The following is a 27,010-nucleotide window of genomic DNA, read 5'->3' on the forward strand; positions in this document are numbered from 1 at the left end:
AGAGACTGACTTCGGTCAGCTTGCGGCTTTGATAAGCCAATGAGGCTTCTTCGCGAGTTCCTGCTTGCAGGAGGATCTAAAATACAATACAATACAATCTGAGTGGAGAGAGCTCTCTGAAAGAACCTTTGACCAATAATATGTCCACTGTAGGAGGTTGCCAGACCCATGCTGCCTATAATAACCTTGAACTATCATGATCCCTGATTACTTGGTTCTAACTATTTCTTCTATTTGAACTCAGAGGACGCCAATATTAAACTACCATAATAGCGTCAGTTTCAATTACTATCTATCTTCAGTGGATAATAAGAAACTTTGGAACACCACAGAGGGCTTTTAGTTTGATGAACATATCGATATAAGAATTACAATATTAACTGGAAAAAGTGAGTTAGGAATATCAAAACCTTTCTCAAAATATGTGAAATATAATAATTCACTGCTTTTAGCAGAGAGAAAGAAGACGACCTCTTGTTATAGCGACCTCTTGTTCTAGTTAAAGTAGATTTAAAATGCACTTCTTCTTGGGTGGAATTGTAACAATCTTTAGTACTCGTAACATACCCAGATCTATAGAAATCTCTCAAATTATCTAAAGAATTTTACAAACCCCTCTAAAGCTAAACACTTCTGAAATATTGGAATGGAAAGCAATGCAGGAATTTGAAAGCGAAAACTGTTTCATGACATCTCTTGGAAGCTGATAGCACCTTCTTCATAGTTCTTCTTTGAAAGCAACCATTCCTGGTATTACAGCACCTTCTTTCGTGAATGTCCTAATATACTGATAAGCTCTCAGGGGGCACAGTACAAAAATACAACACACTAGAGCTGAGGCAACATGTAATTAATTTTTTACCAAATGTAAACTTCCGCCGCCATTGAATGCCATTTTAGTAAACTACTTAGAAGAGCTTTTGAAATTCTATGAGTCCTATGGATAAAAGGAAGGCCAGCCATCTTTTCTGCAAAAATATGAAAAGGTTATCCGAGATGTGTGCAAGAATGCAATCTATTTCATGGATGGGTCGTCTTGGAAAGACCTCTTCACACAAAGAAATTGTCTGCAAAAGAGAATTCAACAGGGGAGTTTCCTGTCAGGCTAGGTGCGAAACGGACAGTTAAAGTATCTGAACAGTTGAATTATGAAAAGATTGGAGTATGCCAAGTGGTGCTTAACAAGCAGTTCAAAGATCTAGGCTGTTCCTCATCAAACTGAAAGAGGAAAAAAAATATCAGTAACAGAAAAAAAGGGAACCTGAGTTGTTTCCTCTCAGGACTTGCCCTTATGCTCTCAAATATTTGGGATGTTAGCTCCAACAGGTGCTGCAAACATTGTTCTAAGGTTATTTATGCTCCGGGCAACTCAACAACATCAGAGAATTGTGGCTACAGTTCTTTGTTATGGCATTTAAACTTAGATTATTTATACTGAAGAATTATTTCCACATGAAACCCTTTGCTCTCTAAATTCTGACCTTCTTGATAAACATTTGTCAACCGGTCTTTTACTACTTATCATTTCTAAGTATATATTTTATTTCATTGTGATATTACACAGAAATGCAGCCAACACACAGAGTATAATTAGGACTGTCTCCTGAAAACCAAGCATATATCATTTGTATTGAGTAACATATACTGTTTATAAAATAGGTTGTCTAACTCTGTAAACCTATGCTTATCAGTGGTCAGAGAAAAATTAATGCAGTATCCCATTGCAAACGTGCTATACAAAATGGACACGTTGCTATAGAGGGGTGAAGATGTATAGCAGTCTTCTACATAGGAACTATAGAATTCTATGGTAATATATAAAATAATAAGCTCAAATCTTCCAGGGAGAGTGAAAAAACTGTTCCATATCACACAATATTTGTTATGTTTTTCCTTTAAAGTTGAGCATGACAGGAATCAATTGGTAATTACATTGACAAGTCTTGGCCAAACTTTGTTCGTCACTAAGACAAAATATTGAATCAAGTTTGCAAAAAGAATCATTAATAGCTCATAAAAAAATGAAATATTTATTTATTTCTTAGCCCTATCTTTATGCCAGTAAAATAGTCATATAAGGACATACTACAAGATGTTTTTGGTCAAATGTTGTACTTCACCACTGCATGCTGTATAAGTTATTTACCTCTGTTGACCTTACAATTAGTTTAGGTCTACCTGTGACCATAAATTATGTTAACTAGAAGTTAGAGATGAGGTATGAAAATCCACATTTCAGCTTTTTTCATTACCACCTAAAACAAACATACATTGGGTCAGGTACTATGACTAGACAAATTTCCTTGACCTGAAATGTAAGGCAAATAAGTCATCAAATATGGAAACCCCACCACTGACATTTAAAGTTTGCAATATTAATGTGACCACAGAAATGTTGCACAGCCCTCTCTCTTTAAACAGTGATTGTTCAAACTTGACATTAGATACAATAGTCAAACTTCCATTAAATATGTTATAGCATTGAGCCAACAAGCAAACAGAGCTATCTACCTACATGTTGTTTGAAGCACCTTCGATCTACACACCACCTACAGGTGTTATCATCCAATATCACCATGCAGGGCTTTATGACAATATCAACCATTAATGACACATGCATTGTAGGCCCATTTGCTTATAAATAGGCACAGACGGATACCTATCCCGATTGCCTAACTCATCTCTGTTCAGGTGTACCTTACGAGCACATCACTATCTTGAGCCAGTTACTAATTTCCAAAGATTTTAGCTCTAATGCTAAGAATGAGCAAATTAAAATTATAGGTGTAAACATTGACATGGACAGAGGAATCTTTTGAAAACACACCAAAGGTATCATTAGACAAAAGTATGACTTGAAACTCATGCGATATAGTACATAATTGAACTGCCACTGTCCTTAATCCATGGCAATTCAGATAACATAGCTGTTAGCTATGTGTACAGAATGTATGATAGATCCATATTATATATGTGTAACGTGTATTATATATGATTAATTCTAACCCATATTGCTATATATTGTGGAATTCATTACCAGATCATAGTTTAATCCACGGCCTGTGTCAGACGTCAATAATGCTACAAGGAAATCCCTTGATTGTCTGCCACAGTGCCACGTTCCTTTCATTAACCATCAAACCATACTGTATGGTTTAAACCAGGAGTTCTCAATAAGCTGTTTTTGAGCCAAATTCGGCCTGCCAAAGACTGCAATCCAACCCTCAAAAACAATTCGGAGACAACCTTGCACGAATCCTTAGGCATGAGCAGCCTGTCAGCCAAGCCTGCACAAATTGTTTAATCTTGGTATAGAGAGATACTGGTTCTCTCTGTTCTAGCCAATGCCTCACTCATTGCGGTTCAAGTTACTCTCTCCGTCTAACCAGGTCTAACAGTACCTTCAGTAGTGTGATCAGTCAGCAACTCCCAGTGTTTACTAACAAAGCTGTGTCCCTTTCATTGCTAGTTCTCACTTATAAATGTATTTCCTAGGACTGAGATGTCTCATTTTCAACATTTCCACACTAGTAGTCAATTTGCAGCTAGACACTTACTTGCCAATATGATTTTGAATTTAACCATACTTTTAAAAGCCAACAAAAAGTGTGTTTACATTCTTCTTCAGTATTTCACCGCAAAATGCTATTCAATATCGGCAACTTGCTATACGGGCACAAAGTAGCATCTTCTGTACACAGGAAACATAGCATTTGATATGAGGCAGATTTCAAAACATTCAAAACTGCTACTCAAAGTTTGAAAACTAAAAATTGCTTCACCATGATCTTTATAGTACTATTAGAACTGACTTGGTACAAGATCTTGTGATGTTACAATTTGTATTAAACATGGTTATCTGAGAAGTTGCCCAGTGGTATTTAACTTACAAATACCACACTTCAGAAGTTTGAGTCTGGGAAGGAGACATCAAATCAATGCATGGCCTTCACAACAGACTGTCAAAAGCTCTGCAATGGTGATGACACAAGCAACTCCCATACTCATATATATTCTGTAAATTGACAAGACAACATCTGAGGTTCTGTCTATATATGAAACATTTCCAGAGCCTGATATATATATATCATGATATTTCCTGCACTATTCAATCATTTCACCTTGTAAGGTGAGGAATCGTCAAGCTTCAACTTCTCTTCCGACTGGAGTTTATAGCTAATTAGATTTCTTTGGTTCCGTTTGTACTATGGCAGGGGGAGTATGAGGTGTTAATGAAATTAAAATGGTAACCAATAAATGACAGATGACAGCGAGTCTTTGGATCTTTTTCTCCCCTTTTATGGATGAAATCATAATGGTTGGCAAAAAGTGAAATGCAGTGAAAAAAAACAAAAAACAAAGACATTGCCAGTTATAGCGCTGAATGTACTGTATGTATCACGGTGCATGTTATTATCAGTGCTCAGGGTTATAAGTTTTAAACTGGATATATGAATCTACCAACAACCAGGACTCCAACAGGCCAAGTGGTGATATCTTGCAATACACATGAGAACATTTATATAATGTTACAGTGTAAACAAGATTTTTTTTCAAGTTTTGAGCATTTTTAACTTCAACTGACTAGCACAAAATATATAGTGGATCCACACACCAAGCAAAAAAAAAAAACAGAACTTTTGGAGCAATGTTTACAACTCACAAGGACTTTAGACTTTGATGGTGACAATGTTTTGTATCGATTTCACTAACATATCTATGCTGTAAAGGGAGGTAGATAGAATCCCCTGTCATCCTAATAATAACCTACACACCTACATATTACAGATTGCTTCACTTTTAAGAGATAGTGGTGACAGAATTGTGCAACTATACTTCTCAGCTCTTGCATGAAATTCCTAGAGATTGTCCCATATCAGTTTCATCTTATGATGTTGAAGCTGCTGCCCTTAAAACCACTTTGTCTATAATCAAATCCTGAAAACCTTCCTATCAAGTCAAAACTTTCTTTGATGTAACCAATATTAGTATATAATAAAAACAAGCTGTCAGGAATAAAGGTGACTAGATAAAAGCCCAACAAAGCAACCACCTTTAGTGAGTCACAGTAACATGAAAAGAAGGAGGACTGTTAACTGGAGGACATGGAAAACAAATGTATGTACAGTACACTAACATAACTGCAGAGTGTCTGATCGTACAAATAAGACCTTATATTCAAACAGGCCTTACAAATTTATTAACAATTTAAAGCAAAACATGCAATTGCAAGTTGATACCACAAACAATTGGGACAGCAATATTTTTCCCACTAAACTCCAACGCAATGATCTGTGGAATTACAACATGAATATGCTGGGGGGGGGAGGGGAGGGACCAGGTCTCCCACCAATTGGTGGGGAAAGTAGGTGGAGGGGTTAGGAGATCACAGAATTTACAGTGGTCAAATAGGAGCAGTGTAATAATGCAACTATTACCGTACCTACTTATAGAGATTGTTCCGGCACAGTACTGTGTTTCTTGCTGTACTTCAACGTGTTGTATTACAAGTTTGGTTAATTTGAAACTATAGTTTCCCAACGATTTCCATTAATCATAATCTGAGGCAAAAACTATGTCAACAACAAACATCAATGCCTGAACTGTGAAATCCAATGCATTTAAGTGCATTTATTGCCATTCGTGGAAGCTTTACCACCAAAGAATTGAGGGACAGTACTACCATTAGCCCTGAAGCAGGTATTCAGAATTGGGGCTCAGCGTGTGGGTTTACTTGTTGACTTTCTACCTTTCAAACTGAAATATCCCTCTCGGCTGAGAATTTTATCGTCTAACTTTCCCATCAGAATGAATATTGCAATTCAGTTTAGTATCTGTTTGTACAAAACCTCTAAGGTATGTCACTTGGAGGCATTATTTATAGTAAGGATCAAAATTCATTATTTTTGTATTCCACACAATGAATGGTGAATGATAGCATACAGGCTTAATTTTCTCAAGTATGACAGGAATGATGGATCTAACACCAAGCAAGAATATCAAGTTTAGTGTACAAGTTTACCTTTCCTATTATCATGTCATGTTGACATCTTTTCCACCCGGAATGCCAAACTGAAGTGAACACGTTTTTGATAAAAACGAAAGTATGCAAAACAGCCAAGCCTTTATATATCAAGATTAAAATGAGGGATAAACTTCCACTTAGCACCGACAATTTGACTTGCAGATGATGCCAGTGACTCTACAAACAGGTTTTAAAGCACTGCTGAAAAAGTTACAGAAAAGCAGTGTGTCATGCTAATGGAAAACACCATTATAGAGCTTACACTGTGCAGTAAACGTATGAAGTCTGCCAAATACGAAGCAGTTGAATAAACAATTTTGAATTAAAAATCTACATACTGTATATTTCACCCAAATATTTGGGGTTGTCTGCTAGCAGCAGAAATATCGACAGTAATCATTGATATTATTGTCAGCTAAATATATGAAACTAATCTCCAAATAAAATGAGATCTTTACAATGTTAACCTATAAGCCGAGACGTTATGTTCAGTGAAACCTACTTGACTAAACATTACCACCAAGTTGCATCAAAGTCCATGTTAGTTAAGTTTTTAAGTATACTGGTCCTGGTAAGAATTCCATGAATGCATTCAACATTTGTTTGATGCCCCTATTCACTATACATGTCACATGTTTTAGATAAAACCTGTTAAACTCTCCAGTAACAACAGTAAGGTGTCCTGACACTATAACCAGTAGCAGGATAAAACACAAAGGCTCTGCTATGTCTGTCCAACTTCAAAGGTCTGAGTACTACTACAGTACTTGTCAACAAGTTTCTATAGAAGGTATTTTCTCCTAACTTACAACTTATAAACTTTTGTTGACATTTCTTTAATTTAGTCTATGAAATGATATTCAAGAAGTGAATGTAGATGTTGAATTAACGAGAAAGACAAATACATTTTAAAACCCTTGGAGTATATATAAAGTGTTTTTCACCTGTAATGGTAAGGTTAAATAATCAAATGCATAGACAACATTGCTAGTTCACACACAAGTGCCTTCTAAAGCAAAGATACTGTACTTGCTCACAAATTTTCAAATTGATGTTCAAACATGCTAACATATCCAGGATCTGGACATGTTTCAATATGAAGAAATCCACACTGCATTTGTTGTGAAATTAAGCACATAGTCATCAAGCAAACCCATTTCAATGACATTTAAATGTATTCTCTGACCACACTGTTACATTTGATAGATTTGATAGATCTTCTTTTATGCTCTCTGGCATCCATGCAGTCGCTTGATAGGGATGTGTTGATAGTCCGCACTATTGTCTGGTTGGAAATAATGCAAACTTCAACTTTAGTCAACTTCTCTCATCTTCTCTATTTGTCATTTTCAACCCACCCCCACCCCCTCCTCCAACCCCCCTCCCATCCTGTACCCTCCTGAAATGGAACACACGTCACTGGGAAGGAAAGACAGCATTTTACTGATCGTCTTGTTGCTGTTTTAAAGATGGCATTGAAGACATGATGCAGTATGCATTCATGTGATTTTATTGTCTAAATACTTAAATAAACAACAAAGCAAGGAAAATTTTTTTTTTCTTGTGGTAATTTTGACTGCAAATAAAGTCATCAGTTCAACAAAATGGAGGTTTGTTCCCAAACAATCATTATGTTCATATTTGGCTTCTTTATCCCCACAGATCTATTTTGAAAAATTGACAGAGGAAAAACTGTTACTAATAACATTATGAATGTAGTCTACAGGTGAAGGTAAATGTATCAGTTGGAGGGCCTGACATTTCTGATCCAGCTAGCTCAGGATTTTCCTCAAAAGCAAAGCGGATGTTGAAAAATAGTAACAATTTTATCTGCCATCCTTGAGAGAATTTCAAAGAATTCCAAATAAACTTTACCTCGCTCATTATAGTACCCTTTATGAAACACCCAAATATGTTGCTACAAACTTGAACTTCAGATATGATGGGTCACTGACCTATAGTGAAACAAGGTCATAACCCTCCACTGTTGAGTCAACTTGTGGAATAAATCTTTCTTTTAATTTTAACCTAAAAAACCCTGAAACAATAGAAAGTGGCATATTTCAGCATTTATGACCAGAGTTCAGGTTACTCAAAACCCGATGGTGGCTTCAGCTGTGATGCACCACTAGCCACAGAATAACTGGGAGTCCACTTCTGGTCAACTATTGCAACAGAAACTTGCGCAACTTCAAAGAAACTTCCACACATGTGTCTCAGGATTGAGAGAGCATCAGGGTTGAGTGGCTCCTTTGAGATAAAACCTCAGATTTAGAATCCTGAATTGAAACAATTCTCTCCGCATCACCCTGGGGCTGATCAAACATGGTTTTATAACTAATAGTAGACCAATGAGAAATTAGACTTATCAGTAAAATAAATTGACAATTTGGAAGCAGAAATTTCAATATGATGTTTGAATTTGGGTCTATATTGTATGGCCACTTTCTTTGAAGTACTGGCATTAATAAAAGAGCTAGTTTTACACTAGTTTTACACTAGTTTTACATCAAGGTCTAGAAATTCCACATTTACAATTGTTTAGTTTATTACTCTCAAAGAAAAGATGCAAAACATGTGCATGAATCCAAACTTTCATTATACACTATTTCACTATGCATGCAGCCAAACTAATGAATCGGTTAATTTGTCTGTTACTTCCAAATATTTAGCACAGTCTACTAAACACTACAGTCTGGTTGATGCTGAGTCAAAAGACAGCAATAACTGGGAGGTGCTAGACTGTACAAAATGGAGACATTGAGAAAACAGAAATGCCAGAGGTCCTTTACAAAATCAAAAGCTGGAAAGAAGATCCCTCCCTCAGGCAATGGTCCATACATCAGGTCATTGTGAACTCTCATTGACCTTTCACACTCTTATCAATTCTTTGAATGAGAGCTAGTTTTGACTAGGTTCTTGAAATATTAAAAGACCTTTGTTGATGATGCCTAGTGTAGGTTTACAGAGGTACCAGTGGATTGTTGTTGCGGTTTTACCACCATCCGTGTATCTTGTCAAAGGAAGATCAAATCCGCTATTGAAGAATGTCTTAAAACCATTTCTGTATTTAACTACTTTTTCATTACTTTGTGCACTTCCAGGCATGAAGTCACATACACCTCTTCATCCAATTTGCTTTTTACACTTACAACAAAGTTTTTTTTGTCAGAAATTGGCTATTTCAATGCATTTTGGTCTTCCATATCATTAATAAAATCTGAGAGTCAAACTTTTTCAATAAACCCACAAAATAAACCTTTAATAAGTTTGTGTCGTCAATGTAACAAATATTTTCGGTGAAACACTCTGGCCTGTGATTAACAGTTGCACTTACATACATTAACCCAATTACTTCAAAAACCGGTCTGTTTTCACTAAATAATTCAGGAGATCTGTATTGTGCTAACAATTAGCCTCATGCACACTTGAGTAAAAAGCCTTTGGTGATAATAGAAATAAACCTGGAGAAAAGTTTGCCACTGAGGCCCAGCACTTCAGGCTTTGCAGAATACTAAGAAACACTCCTCCCATTTTACTTGTAAGTAGCAAAGGTACATTGGTAGGCACATGGGGACACTATGACACAGGGGACAATGGGATCCAGTTATCACTGCAACCACCCACTGTGTCTCTCAAAATACTCCTGAAAGCAATCTGTTAGCACAAGGGATTATCACCCAAGGGTCTTTGCAGTTAGGTCTGAAAAGCTTCTGGGGCTTAGCATTGATTTTTTCCTCCCCTTCTTCTTCTTCAGATGGCTTTGTGCTATCAAGAATGTCAGGTAGAGAATGACTTATAAACTGTCAAATGTTAGCAAATAATACTACTCAACCAGGATCAGCTGAGTCAAAGTCCATACAGGCATGCCATAGATACCTCACACTTTAAATAAATCCATTCTTTCTGAAAATGAATGGAGACATTGGTACTACTACTACTACTACTCCAGAGATGCTAACTGTAGAGGATAGATAATGAGCATGTGTGCCATCCTTACAACTCAGGCTGCATAATCCTGTCTACCACTCATTTAGCCAAAACACTTCTGTTTTCCATGAGATTAGCTCACCGATTCAACAACAGAAGCCAGAGTAAAGATGGAATTTTAAAAAGCTTCTTACTGATAGTCAATATAAACCCTGTGACCTTTGTTCACACTTCACACAATAACTGAGAATTTGCCACATGTAGGTACATCAGGCAAAAACTAGACAAATGTGGAAAGCTCCAAGTCCCTCTTTCTCTCTCTTCTTAAGACCATAAAACCCAGAACAGATAGATGTATCAGAAAATAACAGTCACACAAATAGAATAAATTAGCATCATTGCATCATTATTACCAATTAAGGGCAATCAAAGAAACGTTTACTCTATTGAAATTAGGAAGACACTGTCAGTTTGTTGTACGTTTCACAAAAATCGACAACATTAAATGCAAAAAGGTAAAGCAAAACAAGTTTGCAAAAATTTAAACGCATCACACTTTCTTAAATCTTTCGACAGATATGAAATTTTAATGGTAATAGTTATACTCCTATCAATCATCAACATAAAAATCTGGTTTCACATATCTCCCACGCTGTCAAACTCCATACATTAACCAAATTCTCTTTCAACACAAATAGTACAATTGATTACACTTAATTATGCACTAACCAGAATAGGCACAATCTAAGGCTAAACACACCCATACAAACCATCCTTCTTGTTTGAATTCAACTGAAGGCAGGAAATATTGACAGAATAATTGTATGGAAACCCAGTCTTACTAAGTAGTATAATTTAGTAGTGTCTTGACTTTCCTTTCGTATTATCACAAAATCAAATCTATATGATTCCAATAGATACTATATCACATAAAGATAAAAATCCATACTATAACCTCACTCGTTAATGAGAAAAGTAAATAAATACCTGTATTCAAAATTAGCTTATGACTCACAAGTCAGTGTGCAGTTGATACACACTGACTTGTTGAGCAGACATTTATAATGTGTATTAAATGAGACTTAAAGAGTTTGTTATGCATTTGTGAACAATTCTGACATTTTCACTTTGTGATTGCTTGTTACATCAGTCACTTTAGCATATATATGCATATTGTAAACTTAATTTCTGTGATCTTATCCAGTTCCCTACATTAGCAGTACTGTAGGTTCTATATGATGAACCCAGAGTCATGTACTGCTGATCTCCCTACAGACGCTGACCGCTGACCACTCCCTACAGACAGCTGATCTCCCTACAGACATGAAACACTGATGCTAATAAACCCACCTTTAATACGACACAAAAACTTGATTAGCCCCAACAGATTTTGAATTTTCAACCATTACATGTGATACTTTAATACATGATACTAGTATTTTGTATTTCCCTGAATGTTGGTCCTACTATCATGCCTGGAGCCATAGTAATACCTAACTGCAGTTCATTTCCAGTTTATTTAAGGATGCCCATCACACGACATTTCAGTTCCATTCGTCTAAATCATCTTTTCTTTTCAATCTTACAAATCTTCTAAAACAAAGGAAAACTTAAACCAAGAAACAAAGTAGACATGTAAATATCAACAAGGATGATTTATGTTCGGTTGCTGCCACAAACATCTGAACAACAAAATTGTGTTTGCTCTTTGACCTGTTATCTTTGTTACCTGACTATCGCAGGGCAAAGTTGCAAACCAAGCAAATCAGGGTTATCGACAAGTTGACTCTGTCTACAGTATGTCAATCAAACTAACACTTGCTAACCTAAATTACAACTCGGCTCAGAAGTGACACCCATAACAATTAAACTCCCCTTCTCTCAACACCACACATCTTAACCTTGACGAAAGCAGACTTCTTTCAATTCCTGTTCAGTCCCAACAGGCACGACCCAATCCAAAATGCAAACCCTTGTCGAGAGCATGTGTGTTTGCTGCCAAAATTAAATCTGAAATTTTATACATAATCCCTCTCTTGACCAATATTTTTGTTGGTTGTATGGCAGGCTGAGAGACACACAATGAACTGAAAGTGTTAGAGTTGAATAGAAGACTGAAGACAAGTGTGAATTTTGTCTCCCAAAAAGAATGCCAAAGTGAGTCAGCTATAAGGAAGTGTACAGAATTAGTGGGTTCCTCCATTTGTGTTGAATTTTTTCCTGACAAGTTTGCTTGACAAATTACCGTATCAAAATGCATTGTCACTTAAAATGTTCACTGCTACCTCCTATGAAAATTAGCTTCATCATTTCAAATAACAGCGGCAGCCTCCAGTTTATTGATTACAATAATTCCTTCCTTATAATTATCAATTTCTTTTCTTGGCTTTGCTCATTGATAAAATCTATGAAGGATCTTTACAAATGCACATTTCAAGTTCTCTTTGATTAAATATCACCATTCTCCACATGATGTAGTGACATAGAAAAATAACACTCTCGAGATATGAATTCTACTTGCCAAAATACTACACACTGTGCATCATCTCATACTAATTCACTTTAGATTGTGTACGGAAAATTCTTTCCCAAACTTACAAGCATATAATAACATTTTCGTCCAGACATGTTTTTGGGGTCCAAAAGATTTCTACCATACAGTAAAGCTACAACATGATTTGAAGTGCGATTACTATAAACAGCATATAAACATCCGAATTGAAACTTTTAGTATTACTCATATGCCCTACATGGAAGAACACACCCCAATCAAACCAGGTAAATTGTTGGTAATAAAGGATATAGTTGAACACCTTAATAGGGAGGAGGAACTCAGCAGACAAAATTTTATCAAATGTTATCGTTGCTTGATCACAAAATGCAACACTGTGTGCACATCCGTGTCTTCACTTGCACTGTACAGAAATTGGTAAATTTCAAAGCTGTACAGAGTCAAAATCAAGCAGAAAGGGCAGAAATAAAAGAAGGAATCATGGACTGTAAACTGATTACAACTGAATAAACTGGTTACTGGTTAAATCTTGTTTTACAATATTTTCCAATTGCCTCACCTTAACTTACTATACTTTAACACAGCAACCACGTGGTATATACCTATTGTAATATTTGGCTGCCCACACTGAGGATAACTAAAAAGGTTTGCCCATGCAGAAGAGACTTTTTATGGTCGTTATTATTGCAAACAAAATGCGGCAGGAACTATAATTTGAAGCTCCAGTAGTTTTAGATCAGTCATAAGTTTAACTAACTTAGACACTGGTATATTATTTCTATTACGTTAATGCAAAGACAATTCAAAGGTATTTGTTTGTCTCTACCAGAACATCAGTATCTATTGAGACTGTATAGTAATAGTATGTTGAACTTGGACTATTTGTCCTCATATTCAGAGAATGAGGTAACTTGTTGAGGGAATATGACTAAAGGTGCCATACCCAGCACTGGAGAAGGGTCATGGACCCCCACAACATTTATGGAAGAGGGCTTTCACTTACAAATTTTGCATGAAAGCTGTTGGGGACTAGCTGATGTCATCCATTACAAACCACAAATTTATACTTGGGTAATTTCCAGTACAGTAGTAATGATAACTTGCCAATCTAAACCTCCGAAAAGAAGAAAAATAAGCTCTTAATAGATGTATACAAACTTGTATATATTACGTGTACTGAAGCTTTCATTAACACAAACGAGCTAGCTAGCTAGCCAACCGGGCAAATTATAGGTATATGATCTGCAGCCTGTACAAGTATACTATTATTGTATTGTTAATGAGTAACGTTAGTTAACGAATCAAGCACAGCAAATGCAAGGCGTATTAATGCAATAAAGAATAGACTAGACTAATACGCTATAGTCCTTAGACATTATAAGGCATTCAATATAACCCATGGTATGTTCCAAAAATTTGCTACCTTTTCTCAAAATTTCAATTTAACGTTTTGTTCAAATTAAACAATCAGTGTGTGGGTATTTTCTGTCATGTTTGATTATTATTGACCTCACGTTATAGCATTGTGAATCATTGCTGACTTTGACCTTGAAGTTTCCATATATTAACGATGGTTTTAGACTTTTAGTCATGATTTCTTTTTGATCTTGTTAATTTTGTACAGTTCAGTTTCAACTTACAATTTAAAGGGTTTAATGTCTTATTGAAAAGTTGATAAGTGTTGCTAACTAAACAGATATCAATGCAATAGGCAAGCTCATCTTATAACATTCATATAGGCATAAAAATGCCCTTTACTGTGTACATATCATTCACACACTGGTACAGTATATGGGACGGTCAGTAGTCCAGAAATTTCATACGTATTGCGCAGTACTGAGGCAACCCGATGTGACCTCATGCATGAAATGCATATGTAATAGAGAGAATGTTTATAGGCGTGGCTTATCGTTGGATAATTAGCCATTTTGCTGACTAAAGTGCTCATCCTTTTTGCTAAATTTTGTAAGATTTAAGATGTTTTCGCACAAAATATGTTTGGTATATGTTTGGAGTGGCATAAGGACCATAACAAATGGTAGGCTGGCATCACTTTGGGGTGATACTTAAATGCAATATGTTCCTTTCAATCTATGACCAACAAACACTTTGTGACATCAAAATTCAGGAAAGGTTTGTTTTCTTATACCTTATGCTTTGCAAACTTTGTTTAAAGAAAAGCAGTTCCAAATATCCTGAACTACATATAAATAAGATGTCCACCACAATGTGTGACAAAGCCAATAAATCTTTTTCCAGGTGAAGGCAACCGACCATAATAAACCAGACAGAAGCACTTGTGTACATAACAGCTCATTTCTCTATCAATGATTGTTTCCACTGGGTAAGGACTATCTCACACAGTGCAAAGTGCAAAATGAGGAAACAATTCGCTGACATGTCTTAACAAAATGCTCAATAGAGCAATTAACCCAAATAACCTGTCTGGTCTGCAAACACAGAGACAGAGACAAATGACCCAAAATGTAAACATTAACATTACTTTAATACCGAAGACTAGCAGCTATCTATTTAGCAATGCACATAACTGCCATCCTAGATACTGTACTGTTGGTATAGACACTAACTGTAACTATCAGAAATAGGCCTTCATAGCCTAATATGAGCACTGAAAATAAATTGGTTCACATGATAAACATTTGGGATTGTTTCATAATTTACCAGACAGATGAGGTGGAGAGTACTCATGCAGCAACTATTCCTCATGTTATTTTGAGATTTTTGCTAGATTTTAATTGCTGTGCACTCAAAAGGAAGCCTAAAATATGACAAAACTTCTCCACTGACCATTCATTTTAAATCTGTTTCTCTAATAGATGCAGCTACAACAATTATCGACACCCTTCCACACTGTACCTACTTTGCAAAGTAGAATTATGTATCTAAACTAAACCTCATTAGTGCTAGACTTGCAGTGCTCAAGAACTTTTGACTTATTTGTTGTTGTGCAGGTATAACTATTAATCTTATCATGTACACAACTGCTCAGTGGAACTGATAAATAAACATCAACAGCTACTGACACATGCTAAGTATTCTGTATGACTCACCTATGTTAAGGTTATCTGAATATAATAACCTAACCTACATTCTTATTCCACCTAATCATTGGTCAAATGTGGAATCTCCTTGGTCAAACAGAAACCCCAACAGACACATTGTACAGATGACCACTAGTCCAGCAGTTCATTCAAAGTAACCACTCACAGATTACTCATCTCAAAACCATTTGGTAGATATAAGTTCCATCAATCTGCCTCTTTACTTTTCAAAAGAGGTCAAGGGAAGCATTTAAAACTTTTCATACTGAATGTATAAATTTGCTTTTAAAGGGATTATGGATTATGGATTAGCTGCTTCACTGGAATTTACTTTTCAATTAAACAAGAGCAAAGTGATACCATGATGGAATAAGTACTTACAATCTTTCTAGAGATATTAACCCATGGAAAGCACCCCTCTCGATGTTTAAGATGGCATTGTCTGACAACGTGCTGCAACGTAGTCAAGTTTACAGCAAATATGAAAGAAAAGAAGAAGAAAATATTAACTAAAAGAATGAAGTGCTGTCTTTAATATTCAAATTTAGAAGATACATACTAAGCATTGAAACATGTCAAACATTGGCAGTGGATGGTTGCTAACATTTCAACTTCTCTCCAAACATTTGGAAAGTAATTATTAATTAGGGAAAATGTTTACAACCCCAAATTCCTGTATGGATGAAATTCCTGCATGGATGGGTGTTAGGCAATGGGCAAAAAGAGAAAAAAAGCTTATACTGTAGGTATTACTAAAGACATTAAATCTTAAAGTATTATCTACCTCATCATAATAAAGTAATAAATATTTTTTGATGATAAAACTAATCTTATAAAACTTCTGAATCCAGCTTGTTTGAATTAACAAAATTATTATACGGTTTCAACCGCTACAACAATTATTTGCACAACTAAGAATCTTAGGAACTGTTTCCAACTAAAAGCTAAGGCGATTGGAGACCAGCCTTTAGCTTTAGAATTTAAATAACTCAACAGGGTTAACCTGTCAAGCAGTCCCAATAACACAACTGCGATCAAAATGCCTAACTATGACTGGTGACTTTGATCTGTGTTGCATTCTCATTACAAAATATAAAAACTAGGGTGAAAAGGACTGTGAATGGCAAATGGAACACCTGATGCAAACTTATGGTAAATGTCTTGTGATTGAGGACAATGGAATACAAAAGGTTGGTCACAACAGAAGCCCCACCATTATCCCCATCTTCTTAAAATGCGTAAACAACAACAATGGATTAGGACCTAATAATGATGAAGTAATTACCATCCCATCAGTGATTCCTTGGGTGGTCCATGTACCTTTTCAGTCCCCAAATAGGATAGGCAACTGCACACAAAAGTTGACATTTCTAATTTTTGTTTTGGGTAACATAGCATGCGGTAGATTTGCATGGTCTATGGAGTGAGGTAGATACCAAATAAACACTCAAGGTATGAATCAACAAGTCACTCTCGGACACCTTTTTTTCCCCATTTTGCAATTAAAGGGTGTGAGACTCACGCAAAAAGAAACGGCTAATGCCGGTAATTTGACCTAGTTTCGAATGAGGTGTAACAGAAGTGTTAGACACCACCATCGATCCCAGAAAATACACACACAGCTTGCTACCCTCAGTAATTAGACACTAGTGTACAGTCAGTACATACAGCTGCGGTCAATACCCACAGGACAGTGTAGAAGCTATACAGCGATGGACATCTCAGGTAAGGTATCACATTTCATTACTGTCTGCATTACTAGCGACACAAACAAAACATCACTTGCAAGCAACAGAAAGTTAACTTTTTCAGATGGCCGCACGCGGTTTGGGGCGAGTCTTCAATGCCTTTAAACAAAGAGTGGTACCTTACACAAACAATCCGTAAATCTATGGTCTAGAGAGAGTCTCACATACCATTTTAAATTTCCCATTTACACATTGAACAATACTTTCTAAATTGATACCACTCTTCATGGTTAGTAACAACACATTGGATGGTCTTCAGTTTCCAAGTCCATCTCTTGGCGGGAATCTCAAATCCAGTTCATTTTTGTCTATTCAAAACATGTTGCAGCTAGATTGCTATAATTAAAGTTCATCAGTTTTATATTAATTGGCACCCAGCATATTTGTGTTTGCTTGGATGAGAAAATGTGTACTGTGTAGTCAATGCATGAGAATGAAAAGACTGGCCTACAGTTGAAAACTGAATCCAGCTAATAGAACTGGCCAAGAAAATAAACTTGCATGAAACTTACATGACTCTGAGCGCTCTAAGTCCATTGAAATCATCACGTCTAATATCTGTGATGTTGTTCCCTGCCAAATATCTGAAAGTAAAATACATTGAATTCATTACTACTGATGAATCTACAAGATTCTATTGCATGTCCATATTTATTAAACTGCGAATGTATTAAGTGGTCTTAGTTACAGAGAGAAAATGGAGGTTCTTAATAATATTTACTTACCAGCACAGACTATTTTCTGTCCACGAGAATCAAATTCATAGTCTCAACAATGAACTATGCCTAGGCTAAAATTATACAAAGGATTTTAGAAGGCTATGAGTTCTTAGTTCTTACAGATGCTTACATTACTTTCTAATCCTGAATCCACTTTACTTTTTTGCATTAATAGGGGAAACTGACATGTGAGCTATGCAATAGTGGTCAAGTTGATATGCATAACTAGCAATTTTTAATTGATGAAACAGAACAAACCTCAGATTTCATTAAAGAATTTTATATGGAAAACATTTACATCAACCATGATCATGAACTTGAAATGTTCTACACTGCAGTTTAAAATCCAAGCATGCATTCTCATCACAGGCACGATCAATGATTATATACCATAATACAAGTATACCGAAACATTTAGCTGTTTCAATCTCCGTCACAAAACCTCAGAGCAATCAAGAATATGTACAGGGTATAAGTTTGCATAGCCATTCGCATGCCCAAGGATTAGACTATAAAATTGTAATTATATGGCCTTGGTTGCATCTGCCACCAGAATATATGAAGATTACCTTCTAGGATAAACAAAAATTTACTAAATGTATGAAACAGCTAAGTTTCTTCCATAAATATTATTGATTTTGTTGGATTTTAGATATTGGTATAGCTATAGGCCTCATGTTTACTGACTAAGGGTTAGAGCTGGGTACCCTGTGGGGGGTAGGGGGAGAGGAGGGTGGGCACAAAATTATATTTTGGGAAACAGAAAAACTTTGTACTCAATTCAAAGGCACTTAAGGTTGTAACTTCTCCCATGAAAATAGAAATACTGCATTCTACTTCCATCTATTATGTTGAATTTTCCTAGCATAATTAAGCTCCCAACCAATGTATACATATATGTCATGTTTTCATTACTATAAGGTTCCATGGGCCACATTAATAGGGTTGACCCTTGCAATACTCTAGCAAAATAATACAGATTCAGATTAGCCTAGGAGTAGGAGTAGGACTAGCCTAGGCTTACACTTATTTTAGCCTGTTGTTTAAATAGCAAAAATACATTCCTGAGAAATACATTGCAGCTGTGTCAAAGACCAAAATATGAATAATTATAAGTCGTATTTTGTTTCCTGTACTTTTCATACCAGTATACGATAGTTTTAAGTCAGTGTTAATAGGCTTATTAATAATGTGACCACAAAACGCCTAACAATAATATCATCCTTTTAGCGAACCAATTAAGTTATGGAGAATAGCCTACTACTAGTAAGTACTGACTTAAGCTTAGGCCATCACTGGCATAACTTTCGGCAGGTGCAATTTACATAAAATTAATGGTTAACGGAATCTTCAGGTTTCGAAAGTGTATAGACATAATAATGAGAACAAACTAAGATAAAAAGACAATGTTTCAAGCCCATCTTCATATACTTTGAAGTTCCATGATAAGGATAGTTCACGATCTTCTGCTGCAGACGACAGATTGCAGATTATGTGTTACTGATTAAATACTGCATAGAGTATAGTACTTACTACTACTACTAGACTAGTACACAGCATAATTTGAATATTCATATACTTTGAAGTTTCCTGATAATGATATTACATGATCGTCTGCTGCAGACTATACAGACTACAATTACATATAACAGATTAAATACTGAATAGAGTGTTGATTACACAGCATAATTTGCCTACACATAGGCTAAAAGATAAAATTTTCTTTCTTCATATAGGCTATAGGCAATTGGTACTTTTCCGAAACTTAAGTCGTAAACATCAGATCAGACTAAACGTGGATAGATCTCGCTTGTTCAACAAGTGTCAAGAACGACACACATTTATACTGTAAAGATTATGATGAGCCCGAGTGAAAGATCTGGGTTCAATGGTTTGCATTGTATGTGAAATTAAATGATGAATTAGGCACGAAATTAATTTTGATGGTTGAAATCGATAAACACTGCCATCAGTCCAGATTGGATATTTCTGTAACACGTTTAAGTTTGAGAAATGACCATTTAAACAGCTTAGGTTAAAGGTCATGAAGTATAGGCCTATTCGCCCCAACTTTAAGGATATGCTAAACATATTGCTAACAGATTTGAAAAATTCTTCTCTTGACGTTCTGAATCTCCATTTTTCTGATGAAGAGGATCGTTAAATGATACACAAAACCAACCGTCATCTTTAGCTTATACATATACCTATACGTTTGGGCATCTTTGAGAAGAACAAGTCGCCCAAACTGCTAGTCCTGAAACTCTTGCCCCGTTTGGTTGTTGAGTCATGTCTTGGAGCTGTCATTTTGTAAATTTGTGATGTCACGTACCACTAAAGGAACGAAATATTTTTATCTTTTTTGATCTTTTCATATTTTCAAGGTAAAACCGCCATCATTACTATTTAGGTCATGTTAAGGGCTTCAATGTGTTAGATTCAAAAGTTAAGTTATCCTTTAACCACTGATCCAACAAAGTATAGGCTAAAACCTCCTTTAAGCTTTCCCTCCTCCCGTGTCAATCGTATCATCCCTACCCGACACCCACCCGTTAATGGTCAGAAAGTTTAAGGGCGAGAGCAGATGGGTTTGCATTTTCCACAGTCGCATAATGTAACCACAAAAACAATCATTCATCCCTCCCATACTTGTCCGAATAAGAGATAATGCTCCTGCAGCAACTGCATGTAAGAATTATAGGTTAAAAGAAATGTTTTGCAAGATGATAAGCAAATGCGGCCATAGATTTGGGCGCCAGCCAGCTGTTCAGGTGGCTGACTAAAAGAGAATATGATGAATAATTGTGTTAGAAGTGTTCTCCTCGCTTCTATCATCATCTACAAAAGTAGCAAACGATACATATCGTGAGCATGAAAACGCGTAAGCTATTAGAAAGACAATGATTCAGATAACCGACGTACGGCTTATCCTTATAGACTGACATAGACGGCATTAAAAAAATCACTTTCGCCTTCATTTTAATGCAATTGTTCAAAACCAGTCTTGTCTGTGATCCGTCATTCACAGCATATAAAATAAAATGTTGCACAGTGAAAGATCCTGCGCAGTATTGCCCTCAAATTTGAAGTATGCATATATAAAAAATAATTGTTACACATTTATGAAAATGAACGGCTCCTTCCCAAGATGTACTGGTCGTCAAAATTATTCAAAAATTAAGTTAGACAATGACTAACTGCATGAATGGAATAATTTGAAGGTACAGCAAGTTCGTTAAGAAACAAACATGTACATAAAAGTACGGTACAATTTTGAGGTAATAATACTTTGGCACGACGTTAGGACGGTATTTTGTGGTAATTAAAAATAACATGAAAATATGCCTTCATTGTTTATTAACGTTCTGTAAAACAACAGCACACACGTTATGTGCGTAACATACTATCAAATTAACATTCAGAGTTTGTCGAAGATTAAGAACTGGGATGCAGTTTCAATTAGGCCTATAGACTTGAAATAATCGTGCTTAATTGGTAAAAGAAAAATCTAAACTGTTTGGTGCATGATAATAATGTCATTTTCTCTCTCATACTTTTTTGAACAACTAGCCTATTTACATCTACGGAAGTGAACTACCCGAGTCATGACGCAATAGAACTTTACAAGGAAAACACGACTTTTCGGAATTCAAGTTAAGCCATTCTTTTGCTTCGGTTATATACAGACGCATATAATCTATCGGCTCAGCAAAAGCAATCATCGAGAAACAAAGAACTTAGGTTACAAGCCTAACCCTTCTCATAGACTTTGTAGACAAATTCCAAAGCCAAAGATATGTGGCATATTGATGTAAATACTCTATAAAGGATCGTATAAATCTCAACCAACTTCAAAGACCCAACTTGCTCGGCAAGAGACGAAAACTGCCAGAAGATGGAATGTGTGCAGATAACCTCAAGATAAGAGCAGCGACTAACCGGAACTTAGGGGAGGATGCAGAATATCATTTGATACTGTGCGACCCAAATAATGTGCAGATGTTTGACTAATTTCTGTTCAGTCGACGTTAGGCTAACATTTTACAAGCTGACACAAGGTACTCAAATGGACCTAACTTACAAAATGATTTATGTATGATATGATTTTATCGCTTCCGGTAGCTGAATGAACAACAACGATTGATGCCGATTCAGAAAAAAAACCGTTTACACTCAATCAATATTGTAAACCGTCGAATAACAGCATGTAAGCGATCGGGAGTTGGATACTTTTATACAGTGGCGTAGGAAGGTACTTTTGAGTGGGGGGGCTGAAGACTGATGGCCGGCCTGGGGGAGGGGTCTAAGGGGAGGGGGTGTCCCCCTCCCCTTTGGATTTTTTTGCATTTCTAGGTGGCCTCAGATGAAATTTGGTGCAATATAGCACACTTCAACACCCTCTCCATTTTGTGAACTTAATTTTGTATTTTCACCTGGCCTTAGATGCAATTTGGTGCTCCAAATGAGATTTTTTTCTCATTTGGAAATGAAAAAGGGGTTTTCTGACTTGCGAACCGGGGGGGCGGAATGATACTTCCGCCCCTCCACATTTTTCACTGGGGGGGCTGGCGCCCCCCCAGCCCCCCCGGTTCCTACGCCCTTGCTTTTATACCACAAAACGAAATGTGGAATGCCATTGGAAACTTTTTTTTTTTAATGAAACGTCGTAACACGCTTGGGCATTTTAGCGCATGCTGCAGTGAGAGGAACATTACGAACTTATAATGGTCCATGATGCATACGAGGCTATTTGTAATGTAAATTTAGTATTAAAAAAAAAACTGCCATGAGAATATTATGTGCATGGGGTATAATGTCATGCAAGAAAACAACTCCCTCGATGACCGCAGGTGTGACACTACAGACAAACAACATTTACTGTATGTTTCTCTTCCTAAAAATCCTTGATTCGGCCCCCTTAGCTTTCTATAAAGGTTCATGCCCCTACCCAAATCAGTTGGGAACCTCCGGGTTAATTTAGAATGTGTACGCCCCCCCCTCTACCTCCCCTACACCCAAATTTGAAATCCTCTGCGACGCCACTGTTGTGGATGACCCAAACCGTTTGAAATTTCGTTAAAGTTGTTACCGTGAAGAAATGTCCATAAATAGCCTCATACATAATACGCACACAACTGCTTCCATGTACTCATAATGTTTGCCCAGTGTTACAAACATGGTTTATTATGGGCCTCACTAAAGAACCCTGAACTAGGCTGTCTCTTCTCTAATGAGGTCATCCATTTCGATTTACTTTGTTAGATGTACCGAAATTAATCACATAGGAAAGAGCACCCCATGAGTTACAACGAATTTTAAACTAAACGCTCGGCCTTTATCTCCTTCAACCTTTTTATTTATTTAGTATATTTTGATGACATGTTTGAGGGAACGAAATTGCGACGGTAGTATACATTGGGTACAACTTATTCCTAACAAATCATCCAAAATGACTGAAATAAATGCTACAATAACTATGGTTACGAAGAGGAAATAAAAGAAAATATCATCAAATATACCGACAGTCATACAATTCACGTATAGCATAAAAGTCATATTTATACAGGGGTAGTCATTGTGTGTGTATGTATGTATGTATGTATATACGAAACACTAACACTATTTGTATTCAGAGGGTTTATCATACAGATCAAGTATTACAAGTAAACAAAGTTTTGTTTACAACCATGCATATAATATATATATATATATATATATATATATATATATATATAGATACACATCTATATATATATCTATATATATTTATATATATATATATATATATATATACACACACACACACACACACACACAAATGTATATTTGATTAATACTTACAATCTTTCCACTGAATGAGGGATACCATTAGGCACTGCCAGTAATCCACGCTCTCGGCAGTCCATGACACTACCATAACAGGAGCATGGACGCGGGCATGTGTCAGTTGCTTCCACAAATGAAGAAAAAATTAAAGTGAGCAATAAATATCCAAAAGCATGTATTAATTTCATCTTGAGTAGTTATTCAAGTTTCATTTGCATTTGCAAAAACATATACCACCAAAATCCTCACGAACGGCTAAATTCCAATAAATATCCACAAGGTCCCTGGCCGTGAGTACCGCCGGAGAGGTGCTATCAGCTTTTTTATATCCCTTCTTATTTTTTACAGCTATTTTCTACTTGATTGTATTTCGTAAGCGCCACCCAAAAAAAAAACAAGGCAAATCACGTATTTTTCACCAAGCCGCTACTCATTAACTCCACGGGAGGGAAATAGACAGCGTATGTAATTCCATTATCGCGGCTATTCCAAAAGGTTGTGTCCGAACTTTATCAGAGTTAGTTACGTAGTGTTACCGAATAGCAGTAGATCAGTATACAGTTCACCACAGACTTCACTGCTGCAGCAAAGTTACCAGTCAGTTGAGTGTAACGTAACCCTTACACAGTCGTCCAATCAGCGTTCGCTTCCCGGAATTGCCACTGAAAACTTCGAGTACAGCGCAGTCAAAACTTGATGTAACAGTGTCCCCGTCATAGAATACCGAATCTAGGTCTTGAAGTGGCGTGCTTACTCGTGTGGAAAAAATACAAATTTTCTTTGCAGACAGTAAATTGTCCTTGCTGTGACGTGTAATAAATGTAAACAAACGTCTGTTTCATCGTCTCGTGATGGTAACTTATAACGGTTGAAAGGTATCTTACACAGTTGAAGTTACTTTCCCACTTCAAGTGCGGTAAAAACCGTGAAATGGGACTACAGTGTCGTACAACTTAGAAGGTTCCCCGAGTGCATTCAGGCATTTTGTTTTTCGTAACTCGAAGGGAAAAGGAAAGTTTATCATACTTTATTTCACTGTAAAGATGTTATCTCTAAATAATTCTAGAGCGGATATAGCAGGGAAAGTGGGGGGGGGGGCATGGGATGGAATGATAGGGTAGGAGGATAGGACTGGGGAATGTCACCCTTATCACCACCCCTTCCCCGTCCTTTCTCTATGTCTCTGCCCCTCCCCTCCTCTCTCGCTCTTTTAGATGGTCTTATCCCCATATAATCTTTATGTGTGTAACCTATATGACATATCCGCATACCAGTCCTCTTTTATATGTAAGACTCCCTCCACCCCAAATATTCCCAGCGACTCAAAGCTAAGTATAGTCCCCCACGCGTTATATCATCACTGGTAAGCCAGTGATACTCTACGAGAATACGCGACGAAACCGAAATGGAAGTTATGATAATAGGCCCGCATGAAGCTAGCAATGTCAAAGTCAACATCGAATATGTTCATGGAAACAACCGCCCATTTGATTATTCTGTGTTTGTCAGAATCTTTATCGTGGGTCACCAGTTGATTGCCTCACCATACACCATTGGCGCCCTATTGGTCCCATCTCTCTACTCACAAAGCCCGTATTTATCTGACGCCCTATTGGTCCCATCTCTCGAGATAATCAGCAGTTATTTTTAGGACGCATAAGCGACCACAAATGTGGGGAGAAGCCCACAAGGGTTTATATACAACTTACACGTCGGGTGGCTTCCAATTCAACATTTTAACTCAAATTTGGAATCTTTTCAATTTAGAAAGTCATTTCAGATGGGAAAACCGTAGATTGCTCTTGGATGAAAAACCCACCTTACTATGACCCGGCCGGGAATCGAACCCCGAACCTCCGATTGCTAAGCCTCATTGCTTCAAGTGCCACCGCCTTTATCCACTCGGCCACAGCACCGGTCTATCAACACCTGTTAATTCCTGTTATTCCATAATTAAATCCATTATACATCATTAACATTATTTTATGGGATGGGGAACCATATGTTTTTCATTGTATATTTCCAAAGTCCAAATGCCACCACACCGTACACATGAAATTAGCAAAACCTTTGTCTTCGATTGAACTCATTATGCAAATTACAAACGTGATTACGCGTTAAACGTCAACAATCGTATACATTGGAGTCGTTTTATTTTCTTTATATTCCTTCTGTTCGTTGGACAAGTTGCCAATGTTTACTAGTGAAGATGTCTGTCATGGACTGCAAGTGTAATATTATCGCTCTCTGTGTGATAGTCTTTCATTTCCTTCAGACTATAAGATTGAGGACCGTTTTGCAGAAGATAAACATGCTTAACTGATATGGAACCCGACCCTGCTAGACAGGCCAATTACGCGGGGCCACTATGACAGTACGAAGCGAAATCGAATATCGAATTAAGTAGAGCAGAGAGACTGGGTTGGTTTCGCTCGGATGCACCCTTGTTGTAATGAAGTTACTGCTGTCATCCAACCCTCATTGAACTGGCATAGAGAGAACGATACCATCGTTACTCGAGTAAACACTCCAACAAGCGACTGTTTGCTATATAGCTGTGCCAGTAGATGGGTAATAGCTTCAAAGAGAGTTTTCGAGGGTTACCGACACAGGTGTGTGAGATACTAGCTTGTTTACCGTTGGCTGAAGTGTCAAAATAAAGCTTAAAACCCACCAAAGAATGCTCATTACTCATCTTGAGAAAGAATAATTTGAAAGGCAAATTTACCGAGTGAAGGCTAATGGTTACACTTCTTGATGTATGCTACCTCTCATTGTTTCTCGCATGTCTGACAACAAGTGGCGGGATACGTCACTGAAGAAAAGCCTTCGTTGTCAACAGTATCCACACAAAAGAATTAAGGGCCACTCAGAGAAGGCCGAAAAGGGGTTCGGAAATACTGAAGACAAATTCCACTCATAAGTTGAATGAACTGTATAATCAAGACGATCGCTTTCACTAATTTGACCAAAGAAAAAGGGTATTTAAGTTAGGTCTATCGCCAAAACGTAGGCCTATAGGTTATTGGATAATTCAGAACACCGTATTGTATTTAAGGTATTGTCCAAACGAATTTGTTTCTAGGAGTGACCGCAAGTCAAGTCACAAGTGATATCGAGTCACTCCAAGATTAATGTATGTCGTCCAGTCACAGAGTTGACAATTCATAATCATGGACGTTAAATAT

General features: G+C 36.8%; 1 protein-coding gene across 6 annotated transcripts in view; it reads right to left on the minus strand.

Moving 5' to 3' along the window:
• Positions 1 to 24,403, minus strand: part of LOC139967297 (slit homolog 2 protein-like) — a 102,373-nt gene extending 77,970 nt beyond the window's left edge. The window contains exons 1-3 of one of the 6 annotated variants that reach the window (XM_071970950.1): positions 23,838 to 24,402; positions 17,790 to 17,861; positions 15,911 to 15,982 (exon numbers count right to left, since the gene is read on the minus strand). In XM_071970950.1, coding sequence (XP_071827051.1) covers positions 15,911 to 15,982; positions 17,790 to 17,861; positions 23,838 to 24,010 — 317 coding nt within the window. In that variant the 5' untranslated portion in view covers positions 24,011 to 24,402. Of the gene's footprint in view, positions 1 to 15,910; positions 15,983 to 17,789; positions 17,862 to 19,427; positions 19,515 to 23,837 lie in introns of those variants that run through there. The other 5 variants (XM_071970948.1, XM_071970947.1, XM_071970949.1 and 2 more) reach the window with 5 other exon arrangements.
• Between the last annotated feature and the right edge of the window lie 2,607 nt (positions 24,404 to 27,010).

This window comes from Apostichopus japonicus, chromosome 5, assembly GCF_037975245.1.
Source record: "Apostichopus japonicus isolate 1M-3 chromosome 5, ASM3797524v1, whole genome shotgun sequence".
Taxonomy (NCBI): domain Eukaryota; kingdom Metazoa; phylum Echinodermata; class Holothuroidea; order Aspidochirotida; family Stichopodidae; genus Apostichopus; species Apostichopus japonicus.